Source organism: Larimichthys crocea, chromosome XXIII (assembly GCF_000972845.2).
Source record: "Larimichthys crocea isolate SSNF chromosome XXIII, L_crocea_2.0, whole genome shotgun sequence".
In the NCBI taxonomy this organism is placed as follows: Eukaryota; Metazoa; Chordata; class Actinopteri; family Sciaenidae; genus Larimichthys; species Larimichthys crocea.
The window spans coordinates 10,522,813-10,539,732 of record NC_040033.1 but is presented as its reverse complement, the minus strand read 5'-3'; the positions used below and the strand labels follow the sequence as shown (position 1 = coordinate 10,539,732).

Genomic DNA, 16,920 nt, shown 5'->3' with positions numbered 1-16,920 from the left:
GTATCTTTGTTGCATTCCTCCTTCCAAGTCTTAGACTTTAAGCCCATGTCACAGCCTCACAGTGGAGAAGTTTGGTGCCAGGGTTTTTGTAATCGCAGCTTCTCTCTTGCTTTGCGCCCCTGTGGAGCATCCAAGGACACAGCAGCCAAGCTCCAATTGTAATACCTCGCACACGTTTCCCTCAAGCACCCTTTTGTCCTTCTTAGTTTTACTCCCGCATACACAGCGAGGAAGTTTGCCCACAATATCTGTCGCACGGATGGCTGTGCGGATTGTACCCTTTCATAGTGGTCTCATTGTCCCCGCACTGCATTCTGGGGCTCCGTGTGACACCTGCCGCCCAGTTCAGGTAAACGGGAGGCGGTGAATGCCCGCTGCATCCGAGCCGCTCAGGTCGGATTTCTGCGCTTTTTTCAAAGGAAGCAACAACGGGGGTTTCCTCTCTCTCCATCGTTTCTATGCCTGAGGTATTGTTGCATATCGCCTCTCCGGAGCTGAACGGGACAGTGCCATGAGGACTCTCCCCAAAAGCAAAACTTGCGAAGTGTACTGCGTCTCCGGGCATGGACTCTCAGGCTGCTCCGCTGCACAGGTAAGCCAGCGCTGTGCTCTTTTCATTGCGCGTAAAAGACGGTGCCAAACGGGACTTTGCGCCCTGCAAGGACTGTTTTCTTAATATATTCTATTTACATGTGTAAATAAATTAGTTTATTTTACCATTGGGAACTTTTATAAAATCCTAAATGGGTGCATAATAATCAGAACCAATCAAGAGGGCTCAGCCATGGTTCGTGTTAATTGTAAAATCCGTCTCTAAGGGTAAGTTGGTCTCTTTCTCATGAATGTCCGTGTCGGCGTGAGCCACTTGATTGAGTGCTGACACCGCAGAGCCCAGGCCGTGGGAAAGCAGACTCCTCCAGCCACGCTTTGTCTGCTCCCCCGGGGAATCCTGCCAACTCCGTAAATGTTTAAGGGGATCCTTTCAACCCCAAAGATGTTCACCGTTACTCTCACTAAATCAGTGTCTGCTCAAGCCATAAAAATCTATATGTCTCATTGATTTTGGCACATCAAGCTGAATTTTCTTTATTGGCCCCTGTGCTGTGCGCTCATAAAGGTCAAATACAAACAATTAGAGAGGCAACTTGAACAGAGACATTTAAAGCTGGTGTATGATATTTGAGTCATGTCCTTGTCTCTGGAAGGGAGAGGTGGAGTTGAAGGAGCCCACCCAGTCACTGAGCCCCCCCACGAAGCCTGAGGATCAGGCAGAGAAGAAGGTGGAGGGGGGGAAAGCTTCGGACTGTGGCTCCTGGAGGAGATGGATGTTAGGTCTACTCCCTTTCTTTCCCTTCACTGCCGCCATTGCACTGACTCTCCACTTCTTAACATGTAAGGACGGACCTTTATTCTCAGACATCTCATGTCCTTTTTTTTTTTTTTTACAAAAGTGTTTATTTTGACTTTCACCTGTCTCAAATCTCCACCTCCTCCTCCTCCTCTGCAGCTCCGCCTTCCTCAGTGTTCTTCCTTGGTGGCAGCATGGAGTTCCCAAACCTGAGCTTCTCCTCAGAGCTGACTGACTCCACCTCTCCTCAGTTCCGCCTGCAGGCTCAGGCTTTGAACCATTATGTAAGTGGGACGCTGGACCCTGAGTCTGTCATTGCTTCCCCTTCTGAATGACGCTTTAGAGCGCTGAAGCTGATGTTGCCGCTTTCTTTGACATGGTTCACTACAGCGGCCTGCTATCCTCTTTTATGCTGCACTTTCAAAACACTGCTGCCCTCCTTTCTCCTCTCTTGTTGTCTGTCTTTGCATTCTTATTCCTTTTGGTTTTTCTCTTCATTGGCTTTGCCCCCCCGACACCCCCCACCCCCACCCCCCCTTCGCTCTGTGCACCACTTTTCTCTCTTCTGTCCCTCTGTCTCTCTCTGGTGGTGTTAAATGTAAAGCTGAAACAGGAGCCGGTCACAGTGTGTGTGCAAGTTCCCTAGACCTCCTGGGACAGGGCCCTTTCAGGCCCGAGTACAAGCCCGGCATTTGTGAGCCCAGCTAGGCCCAGGCAGCAAGAGTGAGAGGAAGAGCAGGCCTTCAATAAAAACATTGTCTGTGTAGCTTTCACACAATCAGCCGCTCTGTGCAGCCGTACACTACAGAGAGTGGGTGAACTTCGGTTTGATGCTGGAGTTGAGAGAGACGGGGCAGTAGGGCAGGCTGGGATGACAGAAGGATTGGGTAAAGATATCCTAGGGAGAAACTTGGAGCTAAAGGTCAGACGTACGACTACGCATTCTTGCTGAGCTATGGAAAGATGTCAAACCGATAGGCGTGAATCCACAGAAATTTGCAGTGACATAGCGCAATGCTGCTTTTATCAGCTGTGAGGGCCAGTTAGCAGCCTTGTTAAGTGATCGTATTATCTGCGCAGCCATCTGTTCATTAAAGAGCAGGTGAACTGAAGGCCAGGAGCCCATACCACTCAGGGTCCTACCTCTACACGGCCGGCAGGTAGAGACACAATGGAGCTCTGTGCTGCTCAAAGTCAAAATACACACATCCAAAGTTTGATACACACACACGGACGGGAACAATGCTTTTGTTGAAGTCAGGCTGCATGTTCAAACAGGTGTGTTTTTCCACAAGAAAAGTGACCTCACTTGCACCGCTGTGATGTCACACCTACAGTACTGTTGTGTGTGGAGTATGGGGTCAACCCTGCTTTGTCGTTTTGTCTTTTAAAAACAGTTCTCAGAACTCTACGAGTCCTCACCGTGGAGCTCTTACCACCTACACTCAGGAATTACTGCCTTCAGGTACGTTGCACTAACAACAACAACACACTCACCTGTATGTCCCCTGCAGAATATCAACACTGTACTTTTTTTTGTGTGTGTGTGTGTGTGACAGTGAAGGAGCAGAAGGGCTCACCGTCTTCTACTGGAGTAAATTCTCAGCCCCGGATGATGTCGCAATGGCAATACAGAGGTCCAGCCCGGAGAGGCTGCAGCGCAGGCTTCCTGGGACCAACAAGGTGGTGCGGGACACCCGCAACGAGCAGCGCTATTACATGGAGCAAAATGACAACATGCTCCACCTGCTGGGTAAGAGCACTCACTGTTGAATTCAAGACATGCACATTAAGCGCACACATGTGCACATGTAGTCTAAATATTTTGGCCTCTGTAGTTTCAGCAAGATGAAGATATTATGTTAGTACTGCTAATTAAGTACATTTTGATTGATTTAGAAAGAAGTAATTAATAGTTAATCCTTTGTAACTTTTTGTATGTTTAGTGTGCTTTGACATCTGCTGTGTTTGTGTGTAGGTTTGGATCCTGATGACTTCGAATCTGAAGACAAATCAGACAAGAGTACGAATCAAAACAGCATCCAGAGTGGGAAGTGGCAGCTTGGCTTCCAAGGTGACTTTATTTTACAAAACTTTAACATCCTGTTCATAATGCTGAGCTGTGATCAACACAAATATTCTAATGCAAATCTAAATTTATTTATCATTTCCCCTGTCCAGCGATGTCCTTTGACCTCTATGCCAAATATGGCAACAATCGCACCCTGAGCCTCGTGAGCCCCAAGAAGCCGTACTACCAGTGGCGCCTCCGTGTGCCATCGGGTCATGTGGTTCGCCTGGTCGTCCTCACCCTGCACGGTGCCACACCGGGAAGCTGCACAGCCCACAAGCTCTCAGCCTACGACTTCTTACTTCCATTACAGAACAAGATAATCGCCAGGTAACAACATTTTGTTGTCTCTGCACTGATCTCACCCTCGTTCATTGTGTATTAACTCATCATGGATGTCTCAGGTGGTGCGGGCTGCCTGTTTCAGGTTCGACCCCTGTCATGAAGCTGACGTCCTCTGGGAATGTGATGTTGGTCACCTTCTCCTTCAGCAGACAGAGGGATGGAGCTGTCTTCAAAGCTTACTTCCAAGCCATCCCAAAAGCAGGTTTGAGAACAGACAAATCATACATACCGTTCTGTGATTTATTTCCACTGATTAGCATGTAGAGAAACATTACTTTGCTTTTTGATTTTATCTGTGTCACCATCTCCTGCAGTTTGTGGAGGGTCAATTTCCTCCTGGAACGGCTCCATTTCCTCACCCTACTACCCTTCCTATTACCCTCCTAATATAGACTGCACCTGGACACTACGGGTGAGTCACATGGCCGTATGTATACATGTTAAAAAACAGTGGGAGAAGTAGGAAGTAAGAGAATGAAATGAGTGAATCATTCCTTTGTTATTTAGCCCGTCCACATTCCAGTGCGTGAACTCTTTCTTTTGTCGTCTTTGGTTACTTTATCAGGCGCCGTTGCCAGGATACCTGATCTCCATGACGATCGTGACGATGGACATTCAGGATTCCTCGTCATCAGATGGCTGTGAGAAAGACTGGCTGGACATTGGAGGGGTCAAGTGAGTTGTAAAGCTGAACTGTGTTGCACCCAAAGGTGCCCACGAGAAGGTTTCAGCCACAAAGGTTGAAAATATTTCACATTTTGTGAGTTAAAGCTAAAATGTCTTCCTTTTTTTTGCTACTCAGACTTTGTAATCCAGTGTCGGACAGCAGCAAAAAGCGAGTCTACTCCTCACCTCTGTCACTCCACTTCCATTCGGATGAATCGCTCACTCACAAAGGTTTCTACTTGCTCTACCGAGCCTTCTCTCCAGAGGGCAGTAAGTAAAATCTGATGCTTGCTACAGCATGTCAGGTCTACTTGGGGTCACATTTATGCCAAAGAAAGTACTTTACTACCAGTGAGTACATGCTTCTTGTCTTTCTCCAGCCTGTCCTCGGCAATTTCGCTGTGGAGATGGACGCTGTATCCCTCTGAGGAAGGTGTGCGATGGGGTGAAAGACTGCTCAGATGGACGGGACGAGGCTAGATGCTGTAAGTCTGTTGCTGGAGGCACGATTGTGTGCAAAAAAACAAACAAAAAAATACGTTTTCTCAGTTTAGTTATTCTTAATATTTAACTTCAATTGTTTCTGTATGCGTGTTTGCACATATATGTGTAAAACATGTAGCGTCCTGCAGGCCTGGTGAAGTGCTGTGTGGAAACGGCCAGTGTAGGCCTCAAAGCAGCAAGTGTGTGAGCCAGAGCAGCTGTTCAGACAGCAGTAGCGAAGAGGGAGCCTGCGGTGAGTAGATCGCCGTGGTAACACACGCGTGTTCTCGTGTGTTTGTATATTGATAACCAAAGCTTGTTTGTGTTCAGCAGGTAAATGTTACCACGTGTGTCCCAACAAGGTGTGCTTGCCAAAGTCTGCAGTGTGTGACGGGATTATCGACTGCAAAGACCGCAGTGATGAAGTCAATTGCAGCAGACCTTGTGAGTAATTGTGAAGTTAGTCATCACAGATGTATTTATGAGCACATTTCTCTCCATTTTAGGTCACTCTGCCTTTTTTTGTCTTTATTCTCTTAGATATTAAAGGCTGCTCCCCATACTCGTACAAATGCGCCAATGGAAAGTGTATAAGTAAGGTTAACCCAGAGTGTGACGGAGTCAAAGACTGCTATGACGGCTCTGATGAAATGCGCTGCAGTAAGTTATCACTCATAAAACTCATCCTTACACTCCATGGATTGAGAATTATCCTGATTTTTTTTTTCTCTGTCTCTCCATCCCAGACTGTGGCACCAGGCCCAGGAAGCGTACCAAGATAGTGGGTGGCTCTGATGCCGGGGCGGGCTCATGGCCATGGCAGGTCAGCCTCCAGATGGATCGCTACGGCCACGTCTGTGGAGCCACACTGGTCGCCAGCCGCTGGCTCATCTCTGCGGCTCACTGCTTCCAAGACTCGGACGCCATTAAGTAAGAAAGACGCCTGAAAGCCTCATTATTATCATCACAGTTCATGTTCATGTATGTTGTGTCCACAGATACTCAGATTCTCGCGCGTGGCGGGCCTACATGGGAATGCGTGTGATGACTACGGGGAACAACGGAGCAGCCACCAGAACAATCCGGCGGATCGTCCTCCACCCGCAGTACGACCAGTTCACATCGGACTACGACATTGCACTTCTGGAGCTCAGTGCTCCCATTTTCTTTAACGAATTAGTGCAGCCTGTGTGCATCCCCGCACCATCACACACCTTCACAACAGGGACCAGCTGCTTCGTGACAGGCTGGGGCGTCCTCATGGAGGATGGTAGGAGCTGCTTAAGAGTATTTATCGAAACTAAAATGAGTTTAGATTCTGCTGCATATGTTTTTTATATTGTATTTGTTTTTGATTATAGGTGAACTGGCCGCTCGCTTGCAAGAGGCCTCAGTAAAGATCATCAACAGGAGTACTTGTAACAAGCTATATGATGACGCTGTCACTCCCAGGATGCTATGCGCCGGGAACCTCCAGGGAGGGGTGGATGCCTGTCAGGTTTGTGTGCGTCTTTGCACAAGTCTGAAACTTCTCAGTAAAATGACTGGACACTGAATCTAGCTTGGATTTTTCTCCTAACCACAACAGATTGCGTCTGCGATAAGAAAAAATTCCTGTGGTCGCCATCCTCTACTTCTTGTGAAGATGTACAGCAATGGGTGTCTTAATTTTTTTTACTGGAAGCAGCTGTGAAACTGTGAAAACACACTGCACAACAAAATCATTAATAGCAATCAAATTAAAAGAAAAAGACGAGATACCATTAGGCCGCAAGACCCAAAATGAATTACCGTAAACTGCATCGCAAGTATAGACTAGTTAGCTGTCAGATCAGCTCACAACATTGTGACTCGTGTCAGGAAGAAATAAAGTATCACAAGTTAAGATAAACGTTGTTTAACCAGTTAACAAAGCAGCTACATTTAAAAAAGACAGCTACAGATAATACACCAACAAGGATATTTGTGAAATAGATAAGAAAAAAATATGTCAATAATGTTTGGAAAAAATGGTGGAAGTAACCACATTAAACTGTAATACAGATTAGATTAAAGAGATAGATTAGAGATACTTTATTAATCCCTGAAGGGAAATTGTGTTACGGCTGCTCGCGCCAACCATTTCTTAAGAAAATGCAGTTACAGGCAAAGACAATCACAAACAAATACGACATCCTGCAATGGATTGGTTTACATGAGGTGTCTTTTTTGTTGGATCACATTACAGGAGAGAGATAAGGGAGGAAAATGTGACAACCCAAGGCAGTATGACTAAAGGCAGAGTGATTACAATACGTGCAGTCAGCCTTGACAAATTAATATGATGTTCTTTTGTTCATGGTGAGCTGTTCTTTACACAGCTATACAGCATAACAGTGAGTGGTTGCTACCAGCACTTGAAGACAACTGCTTTCATGTCCTCTAAATTTGAATCCACAGGATGGTGCAGGAGGTGTATTTACTCACACTTGTTTTCTGTTTATTTATTTGTTTTGTCTGTATTTGCATCTCTCAGGGTGACTCAGGAGGTCCGTTGGTGTGTCTGGAGCGAGGCAGGCGGTGGTTCCTGGCTGGAATCGTGAGCTGGGGTGAGGGCTGCGCGAGGCTGAACCGTCCCGGTGTTTATACACAGGTGATCAAGTTCACTGACTGGATCCACCAGCAGACTAAAGGACAGGTGTGACTGAATACCTGCCTGACACAAACAAAACTTACAGACTTTAGCACACAGGATGAAGGTTTCAGACCGGGAGTCCATTTTCAGACTGTTGTCATGATTGCATGACAACACATTTGGACAGTTTTTGGGAGCATGTCCATGGCAACGGGCCAGCAGGGTGAGCAGCAGCATGTCAACATAGCAGTAGCTATGTTGACATGCACAAAAAAAAAAAAGCCAGTACATAACATGCATGTCATAGAAGCCACAGTTTTGAAACAGCGATAGTAAATTTCCTCAATCAGATAGACAGCACAGTACCTGCTTTAATCTGTAGAATCAGGTTTCAGAACAGATTACAGGCTGGCAAACTACCCAGGTTATCTTGTGCATGTAAACCTACCCACTTACTTCCTGTTTTTCTAATGCTTTCCTGCGTTTCTTTTCCCTGCCACATCCACCTTTTCATGGCCATGTCAGGTGCTGCCATTAAAATCAGATCAGTCGTTTCATTGAACATGGAAAGAGTTCTCTCCCCACAAAGTATGTAACCGGATGTCTTAGCCCTCGTCTACATTCATCCATGTACTGTATATGTGTTTTCGTGACTCGCTGCATGTGTTTTAAGAGTTGTTATTGTACTGTATGTGTATGTATGTGCATTTGTATATCATGAGTTTATCTGAGTCCTAGCCGTATGTTCAATATATTCTGTAACTGTAGACAATCCCTCAGTAGGAGGTGATAATATATTTTGCATTTCAGTTTTTGCTATGATTTAATTTATCTTCACCGTGCCTCGTTTGTACTCCGCCACGATCACAGCTCATGCAGCGGATGCTCGTGTGAGGCTCAAATCAGAAGCTCCAGAGGAGAACCCACAAATCTCCTGCTCGCCATTATCATTCAGCTCACATCACCACCCAGTGGCCAATCTCCACCATTGTGTATTCTATGTCCAGTGGGGACATGATGCACCTACCCACCCAAAGGATGAACAAAAAAAAACAAAAAAACATGCAGTTTGCATCATTGTTTCATGATATCAAATTATATGCCTTTATATTAAAGACACCATTTCCAACAGCAGCAGGTCAGGCATTTGTTTCTCAACAAAACTGTTAAATCAGTGCTTTTCAGTCAAATGAATATCTAACCTGAGCAATAGTTTGAGGTATGACTACATATATACATACATATACCTTGCATAATCTGATGATGTTATGTAGGATACTTTGAGCAAGAACTCACCTCCAAACTGAGACGACCTGTATATTTTTTCTACTTGTGTTATCTTGCAAGGAACATGTCAAGTCTTTTTTTTTCTTTTTCTTCTACTAAGAAAAGATTTACTGTTTGAAATGCGAGAAACGTGTCTGTCAAGTTGTTGATTATGACACCACCGGTTTACTCCAGTGCCTACGTGCTGATTATCCCGTGTACCAATCCAGAGGAGTACACAGATGTAAGCAGATGTTCCCTGCTCGCATCCTCTGTGATATTCAATGGTGCTGTTAAGAAAAAAAGATCAGTTGCACTTTATTTATTTATTAGGAAAAAGACACTTTTATGTGCAAATGCATACTTTAAAACACTAATATACGTTAATATACTTTTATTAACACCTCATTGCTTGATTCTTTTTTTAACACCTCACTGCTCGATGCTTGACCACCGGTGACGCGCCTTGGGTGTGTCAATGGACGTCACGGAAGTCCGCTATCCGGTGGCTGCACTGTGGGAACTGTATAAATCCGCGCCACTTTCCAAAACGATGGGAAAAAGTTGCACTGGAGTTCAAGCGCGGTGTCCTATTGCGTGATCTCCCGCAGCTATCCTCAGGAAACCGAATCATCTCTATTCACTGACCATCAGCGCTGAGCGCCTACAGACACAGACAAGAGCGCTGCGCTGTGTTGTGTTGTGGAAGGGGGGAAAAAAAGAAAGAAAATAACGAGAGCAGGAATAAAACTTGTTTCATGTTTTAAATATTTGAGAGCCGGCTTGTTGCATCGGAGTCACCAGAGATGATGAATTTGATCCTCATCTGCCTGTTATGTGGATTGTACGGCGTTCTTGCAAAGGGTGAGTAACAGATTTACTTAAGTTGACGCTGAAGAGTGCACAGAGCACCTGCTGTAACTGAGCTGCTCTTTATATATTTAATAACTTGTTTAGTTAGTTAGTTATTAATAAGTTATCCAGCGCATATGGCATGATTTTGTTTTAAAGGTTGTGAACTGAGAAAGACGCTGTAACTTGTAACCTGCAGAAAACTGAATTTTACGCACGACTTTTATTATTATAGTTATTTCTCATAAGCCTGCAGATGGCCCTGTGGGGTCATTAAGCATCTTAGCGCTAAAATAAATATAGTTATATATAGTTACATAAAATTACTTCCATCACCATTAAGTCGTTCTTTGTTAGAAAACAAAGGATGCGTAAATGTGCCTCTCCATTGTTGCGCACTGTGGTCCGGCTCCTCAATTATAGGTCACTAAAGTCGCCGGTGCGGGTTGTCTGATCTGAGGCTGTTCAACTCGTAAACCTCTATTAGCACCACAAGTGCAGTGAGGGAGATAAGCGCTATTCTGCTGGACGTTTGTTTGGATAATGCGGACCTCTGTGGCCCGGCTCCTTGTGCTGCTTGGCCCCGGTTGAATGGACACACGCAGGGCGTTGTTTCCTGAGACTGATGAGTTTGCCAAATGAAAGTTCTGATATAAATGAACGAGGGGTCATGGCCCACTGAGGGGAAAATATCCAGGGAGCGGGGTTAAATGTGTGTTTATTGCTACAGCATTCTGCAGGTTGCTTTTATGCGCTCCGCACATTCAGTTATTGGTCATTTGTGGCGCAAAGAAAAGGCTGCAAAATGAAATACAGCGCAATTAACATCCAGTTTAACTTTATATGCAAAGCCTGATATTTAATATTACACAGTCTGTAAATCCAGATCATCTTTTATCCCTTAATTAACTGCTTTATGTATTTCTACCACTTGTTAGGCATGTATGTTTTGCGCCTTATTGAGTTCAACTCCAACCTTTTTGTTTTATAAAACTTGTTTCAAATGTTTTTAATAAGTCAAATATATTTTTTTTTCTCAAGTCAATGCAAAAATATGTTAATTAACAAATTAAAACATCATCATGCATTCATAGTTCACATACTTACACATGCATTCATTCATTTTATTTGTACACATCCCAAAGTCTTTGTTGCCATGGAGAAATATTACAGTTACCCTCATTAGGTTTAATAAGAAAGTGAGTGAATGAAGATGAGTGTATGTCTGCATGGGTTCTCTCGGGCTTCCTCCTCCAGTCCAAAGATATGCACTTAACAGGGTAATTGGTGACTCTAAATTAGCCCAGGTGTGAATGTGAATGTGAATGGTTGTTTGTCTCTGTGTACCCTGTGATAAACTGGCAACCTGTCCAGGGTGTCTCTCAGCTGGGATAGGCTCCAGGCCCCCGATGAGGATAAGCAGTTACAGAATATATATTTATTTTCTGTTCAATAGACAATGTACGCTTAAATATGTCGTAAAATTTAAAAACTCAAATAAATACCCGATTTAGTGACATTTAATCATGATTGCATTATTAGTTTTTGGCATGACCACATGAAACTGCAGAACATGGAGGGTGTATCGATGGATTCTCTAGAAGTGATAGCCATCATCAGTGTGCACGTGTAGACAGTGCACGTTGAGTCAGTGTTGAGTATCACATTTGTATGAATAATGGTATTTGTTTTCCCCTTGAACACTGTGACCTGATCTATTTCTCTTTCAGTGTTTCATCCAAAATTCCTGATAAGCCAGTAAAACAGATTTTTTTTCATATAATGAAGTGTGTATGTGTGTGTGTGTGTGTGTGTGTGTGTGTGTGTGTGTGTGTGTGTGTGTGTGTGTGTGGAAACCAGCCAGAAAAAGAGAATTCCTGTAAAATGGGCCGTTTTACATTTCTGTGGTTGGAAATGTAACATTTAACGTCAAAAAAGTTGAACTTGCTGTTGTTGAAAAAGGCGTCTGAAGGCCTGGAGGAGATCCCAAACTTCCCGTCCAGTCTTACCCTGCCACATTGTGTGTGTGTTTTTTTCCCTACTCACACACTGAAATCCAAGGAAATAGTATAGGAAGTGCTACCAGTGTGACTAATGCTAGAACTGTTCAATGGGGCATCCACTGGGAACAATGATGCTGACAATGAATGGTAATAATGGACTTTAGTGACAAACTCACTCGCTGCTATACAAAGTGATTTAGCTACTTTCAGAGCAGTAAGACAGCTGAGTTTTTGAGTGTGTTGCACACTCTTTAAGGAGCAGTCACAGTGAAGGACGGACTTCCCTGAATGATGTTTCCGCTGTTGTTTGGAGGAAGGAAGGGCGGACAGACAGTCGTCTTTATCTCTCATTAATAAACCTCAGCGATGGAGTGGAGAAATGCCCTTATTTGATAAACAAGTGGGACACTGCTTACGCATTTCCACAGAAGTCAAGTGGCCTGAGCGAGGAGATGTGAGGAGGGTCACAGATACTGTGGCCTGGATGGAGGACGTGCTGTGGAGCTGGGACCCACCAAGCCCGGTCCTGCAATCAGGGAGTCAAGAGTCTGGTTTAGTCCGGTTTATAATGGACAGAGCTGTCCAAAATATTTATTCGTTGTAAAGTGTTTTTCCTTCCAGGATTTCCTTCTAAAAGTGGTCTCATGTAGATCTGGGTCCACACAAAGGCATCCCAATCATGATTCCCATTCATATGATTAGAACTGCAAAGGTGCATCCACTATTTTGACGTATTAGTTTATTAAAAATGAGAAATTCTCCTTCAGTAGAGTCCCATTTCGGAGAGTAAACATCCTACCCAGCTGTCCCTAAGTAATACTGCATACTTGACCTCTGACCTCTCTGGAGAGGTCCACATATTGATAATAAGAATTCATTAACAGTAACAGTTTAATGACCTTAATCGGGAGATGTTTCTTCCACTACGTGCGTTCTCATCCTCTATCTTGACCTCTGCAGATAAAGAGCAAAAGGGGAAGTACAGTGTTCCCATTCTGGATGTGAAAACCCGGCAGCTGGTCCTGGACATCAACCAGACATTACTCCTCAACTGCAGGTGAGTTTACAGGTAGATAGATCCAGGTTAGAGAGTCGGGCTGGGGCAAGGAAGTGGCAATTACCATGATTGATACCTGCAAATGGAAGCAAACACACCTCAACGCTAAGCCTTACTATCTTAGTGTCTAGTGACAGAAAAATGATCAAATCTAATTTAATAATTTATTGAGATACCAAATTATTTTAGATGCAGTTATTAAAAGAGATTAGAGACTGAAGATAGTGAGAAGGAGCTCATCCTAAGGCACTTCCAGATCAATTACAGCTTTTCGATAGAAAAATGTCGTCAGGTGAGTTATTTGTGCCCAGTTCCTCATGATATCTTTTTACTTGCTATTAATAGTATTTTAACCAAAAATCTGTTGCTTCCTATTACAATTTCTGCAGAGACATGACAAAAGTTCAAGTTTCAACAAAACAAGACAAGTGTTGTGTGCCCAACAAGTGTTTGTGTATTCTCATTTTTCACACTCAACAAAACCACAAAACCAAAAGAAGAAACTAAACATGAGGAATCTGTTTCAAAAAAAGCCTTTAATAGCATCGTCCTTAGACCACTCAGGCCTGAAGAGAGACCCCCTTCCCCCCAACTCAATATGGTAAAACAATCATTAGATGAAGTGATAAAGTTGCTCTGATGTTACGCAAGCTGAATGTGAATGCACATATGAAGGCTGCCAAGTGTTTTCTAAGCAAACTTTTAACCCCTGTTGACCAGGGGTCGCTGGGAGCTGTCATGGGCGTTCCCATCAGGTTTGGCCACAGATCAGGTGCGAGTGGAGAAATCTCGCTGTGGGAGGACGAGGCAGCATTACTGCAGCCGTTTGACAGTGAGCCGCAGCCAGACTCAACACACCGGCCAGTTCCGCTGCAGATACGAGCACAAAACCCAAAGACAGACCTTCATCTACGTATTTGTCACAGGTAAGACACTGCTGCCCCGAGGTCCGAGAGTACAACTCACACTTTCTTTCAAGCTGTACTCTCATTGAGAGCCCACACTCCTTCATCCCCTCATGCTTATTGTTTATATCTCCAGGTTAAACAGGATGTGGTGGGTGCTAAATACAGACCAATGCCAAAGAGCCAATTATATCTAAACACTGTTTGTCCCAACAACACATCCTTCTAGATGACTCTGGCATAGTTTCACCCCTCCTCCCCTGCCGCTCTTTTCTCAGCGCGGGCCTACCTCCCTGTTGTCTATATATAAAACCTTTTTTTTTACTTTCGTTTACGTGCTACCTCGAGGCCAGGAATAGCCCAGCTGCTGAAAGGCTCAGGCCTGGGCAGAGTTTCCCAGGGCATCAGCCTTATCTGCTCAGCTCAGCCTTGCTTGAAGCATCCTGTGCTTGGGGGAGGAGGGGAAGGGCTTGAAGGGGGTGTGCTGGGAGGGGATGTCGCTGTGTCTCTACAAGGTGGTGGCGGGGACGTGTGTGTGTGTGTATGTGTGTGTGTGTGTGTGTGTGTGTGTTTGTGAGGAGCTGAGAAGGATAAGATGAAGGCCAGTTGGCTCAGTGGTATCCAGGGGCAAAGGAGGCACGATGTCTGCCCAGCCGGCCACTCCCTGTCCTGGAGGGTGACGAAGTTTGGGCTGGGCTGCACCGGGCACGGAGCTGGGCTGGAGGCCAAGGTCACAGGGCACGCTACTGTTTGGCCAACAGGACCCTCGAGGGCCATCAATCGCTCAGGTCACCATGTCCATTAAGCATCAGACTTGGCCTGCAGCTCTGCTCAGACGTTGCCTCCCTCCCCTAGTCCTCTATTAGGAATCAAAGCAAGAGAAGGAAGCCCTCAGTCCTCTAGTCCTTGGGGTACTTTTGTTCGAATGTTCAGAGATTTGCTTTCCTTGAATAACACCCTACTGTAACAAACAATACAGTGAGCAACACCCAATCTTTTCAATGGCGCAGGACTATTACAGTAGTCGAGCAGGGAGGAGAAAGCACAGAGAGGCCGTTTGATTACTTCTAAACAATCTGTGTGTTTATTGTTGACTACAGGCAGTCATATGCTGAATGGGTATTCAATGAATGGGTGTGGAGTCAGTGTATGTTTAGGAGTGTGTGTCTGTTTGTTTTTGCTTGTTGCTGAGATTGATACTTGGAAGTGTGTGTGTTTGTTTGTGTGTGGCAGGTGATTGTTTTCTTTCCTTTCTGTTTGTGCATGAAATTAAAGCATCAGTTCATAGAAAATGATTACAAAAACATATTTTCACTTAGTCAAGGGGGTAATATCCACTGAGGATGTGAAGACATATCCTCATTTCTTAAAAAGAAAATCTTGTTTATTTTAAAATCGTGTTTTTGTCCCAGTCACTTTTATTGTTTCGGGTTCATTTTCTTCTTCACTCAAATTTCTCTGGACATTGTCCTCCTAATGTCCAGCAAACATAGTGCAGATGAGATGAGAGGATCTGAGCTGCAAGCAGCAACTGATGTGTTTGACCTCACATACTACATACAGGCTGCTCTACGTTATTGGTAAAGCTCACTGGTCCTGTTTGTAGCCTGGAACGAATACCTGCCAACAGTACTCAGGGCTAAAAGTACTCTGGGTTAAAAATACTTGATTTTATGAGTCCATGTTTTGAGATTTTTGTGTCTGAGACTTCTGCATGAATGGAAATTTGTTGCTTACAGCAGCAGAATTTCTTTTCTGAAACCACGTCTCTTTGAAAAGTCTCTATCAGAGACACTCTGTCAATTTGTGAATATCTTTAGGTTGTCAAGAGTAAGCAGTACACAGTTTCTGGAGAGAACTTTTTAAATTGTCAGTTTTGCTGTCAGTTGCTGCACAAACATAATTTCATTCACCTCTACCTCTATGGAGGCAAACATTGAGGAAATTAAATAGAGTTGAAACAAGTCAATAAACTTAATCACAGTATGTTGGTATTGGAATAATAATTTCCAATAGTCATTTCTGTCATAATTTCTGTCATGCAAAGATATCAAACAATTTTTGGTTGTAGTTTCTTGCAGAAACTAATAATTGGTTTATGGAGAAAATAATCTGCTTCTTTTGGATAATGATTGTAGCCCTAAAGTATAATATACTGCTAAATATCTCAAAACCAAGACATGCATCAATAAGTCCCATTATAAGTGAGAAAACATTAATAATTTCTGTGAACTAACCCTTTAAACCAAACACATGGTTGCATACTGGGGAGAGGCCGTTTGATTACTTCTAAACAATTGTGTGTTTATTGTTGACTACAGGCAGTCAATGCTGAATGGGTATTCAATGAATGGGTGGAGTCAGTGTATGTTTAGGAGTGTGTGTCGTTTTGTTTTGCTTGTTGCTGAATTGATACTTGGAAGTGTGTGTGTTTGTTGTGTGTGGCAGGTGATTGTTTTCTTTCCTTTCTGTTTGTGCATGAAATTAAAGCATCAGTTCATAGAAAATGATTACAAAAACATATTTTCACTTAGTCAAGGGGGTAATATCCACTGAGGATGTGAAGACAATCCTCATTTCTTAAAAAGAAAATCTTGTTTATTTTAAAATCGTGTTTTTGTCCCAGTCACTTTTATTGTTTCGGGTTCATTTTTCTTACTCAATCTCTCTGGACATTGTTCCCCTAATGAGCAAACATAGCGCAGATGAGATGAGAAGATCTGAGCTGAGCACTCGCAAGCAGCAACTGATGTGTTTGACCTCACATATACATACAGCTGCTCTACGTTATTGGAAAGCTCACTGGTCCTGTTTGTAGCCTGGAACGAATACCTGCCAACAGTACTCAGGGCTAAAAGTACTCTGGGTTAAAAAGACTTGATTTTATGAGTCCGTGTTTTGAGATTTTTGTGTCTGAGACTTCTGCATGAATGGAAAGTTGTTGCTTACAGCAGCAGAATTCTTTTTTGAAACCGTGTCTCTTTGAAAAGTCTCTATCAGAGACACACTGTCAATTTGTGAAAATCTTTAGGTTGTCAAGAGTAAGCAGTACACAGTTTCTGGAGAGAACTTTTTAAATTGCGGTTTTGCTGTCAGTTGCTGCACATACATTATTTCATTCACCTCTACCTCTATGGAGGCAAACATTGAGGAAATTAAATAGAGTTGAAACAAGTCAATAAACTTAATCACAGTATGTTGGTATTGGAATAATAATTTCCAATAGTCATTTCTGTCATAATTTCTGTCATGCAAAGATATCAAACAATTTTTGGTTGTAGTTTCTTGCAGAAACTAATAATTGGTTTAT

General features: G+C 43.7%; 2 protein-coding genes across 6 annotated transcripts in view; both read left to right on the top strand.

Annotated features, from left to right (window-relative positions):
* Positions 1–260: 260 nt before the first annotated feature.
* Positions 261–9,503, top strand: LOC104924950 (suppressor of tumorigenicity 14 protein homolog). 2 transcript variants are annotated; one of them, XM_027274100.1, is made up of 19 exons: positions 261–592; positions 1,206–1,392; positions 1,508–1,632; positions 2,746–2,813; positions 2,908–3,101; positions 3,327–3,422; positions 3,530–3,749; positions 3,824–3,966; positions 4,079–4,176; positions 4,330–4,439; positions 4,567–4,700; positions 4,811–4,915; positions 5,053–5,166; positions 5,247–5,357; positions 5,454–5,573; positions 5,660–5,843; positions 5,912–6,183; positions 6,275–6,411; positions 7,429–9,503. In XM_027274100.1, the coding sequence occupies exons 1-19, from the start codon at positions 512–514 to the stop codon at positions 7,594–7,596; spliced, it is 2,667 nt and encodes an 888-aa protein (XP_027129901.1). In that variant the 5' UTR covers positions 261–511; the 3' UTR covers positions 7,597–9,503. The 2 variants fall into 2 exon arrangements, with proteins under 2 accessions (XP_027129901.1, XP_019129241.2); XM_019273696.2 differs by having other exon boundaries at positions 5,244–5,357.
* Positions 9,338–16,920, top strand: part of flt1 (fms related receptor tyrosine kinase 1) — a 37,780-nt gene continuing 30,197 nt past the window's right edge. For 2 of the 4 annotated variants that reach the window (XM_027274095.1, XM_027274096.1), the window contains exons 1-3: positions 9,338–9,657; positions 12,609–12,705; positions 13,426–13,631. In XM_027274095.1, the coding sequence (XP_027129896.1) occupies positions 9,600–9,657; positions 12,609–12,705; positions 13,426–13,631 (361 nt within the window). In that variant the 5' untranslated portion in view covers positions 9,338–9,599. The remainder of the gene's footprint in view (positions 9,658–12,608; positions 12,706–13,425; positions 13,632–16,920) is intronic. The other 2 variants (XM_019273693.2, XM_027274097.1) reach the window with 2 other exon arrangements.

Bases quoted from the DNA above. Each gene is read 5' to 3' on its own strand.
- LOC104924950 (XM_019273696.2), top strand. From the start codon at position 512: ATGAGGACTCTCCCCAAAAGCAAAACTTGCGAAGTGTACTGCGTCTCC. The intron at 593-1,205 runs GTAAGCCAGCGC...TGTCTCTGGAAG, and splicing joins CAGGCTGCTCCGCTGCACAG to GGAGAGGTGGAGTTGAAGGA. The intron at 5,358-5,453 runs GTGAGTAATTGT...TTATTCTCTTAG, and splicing joins AGTCAATTGCAGCAGACCTT to ATATTAAAGGCTGCTCCCCA.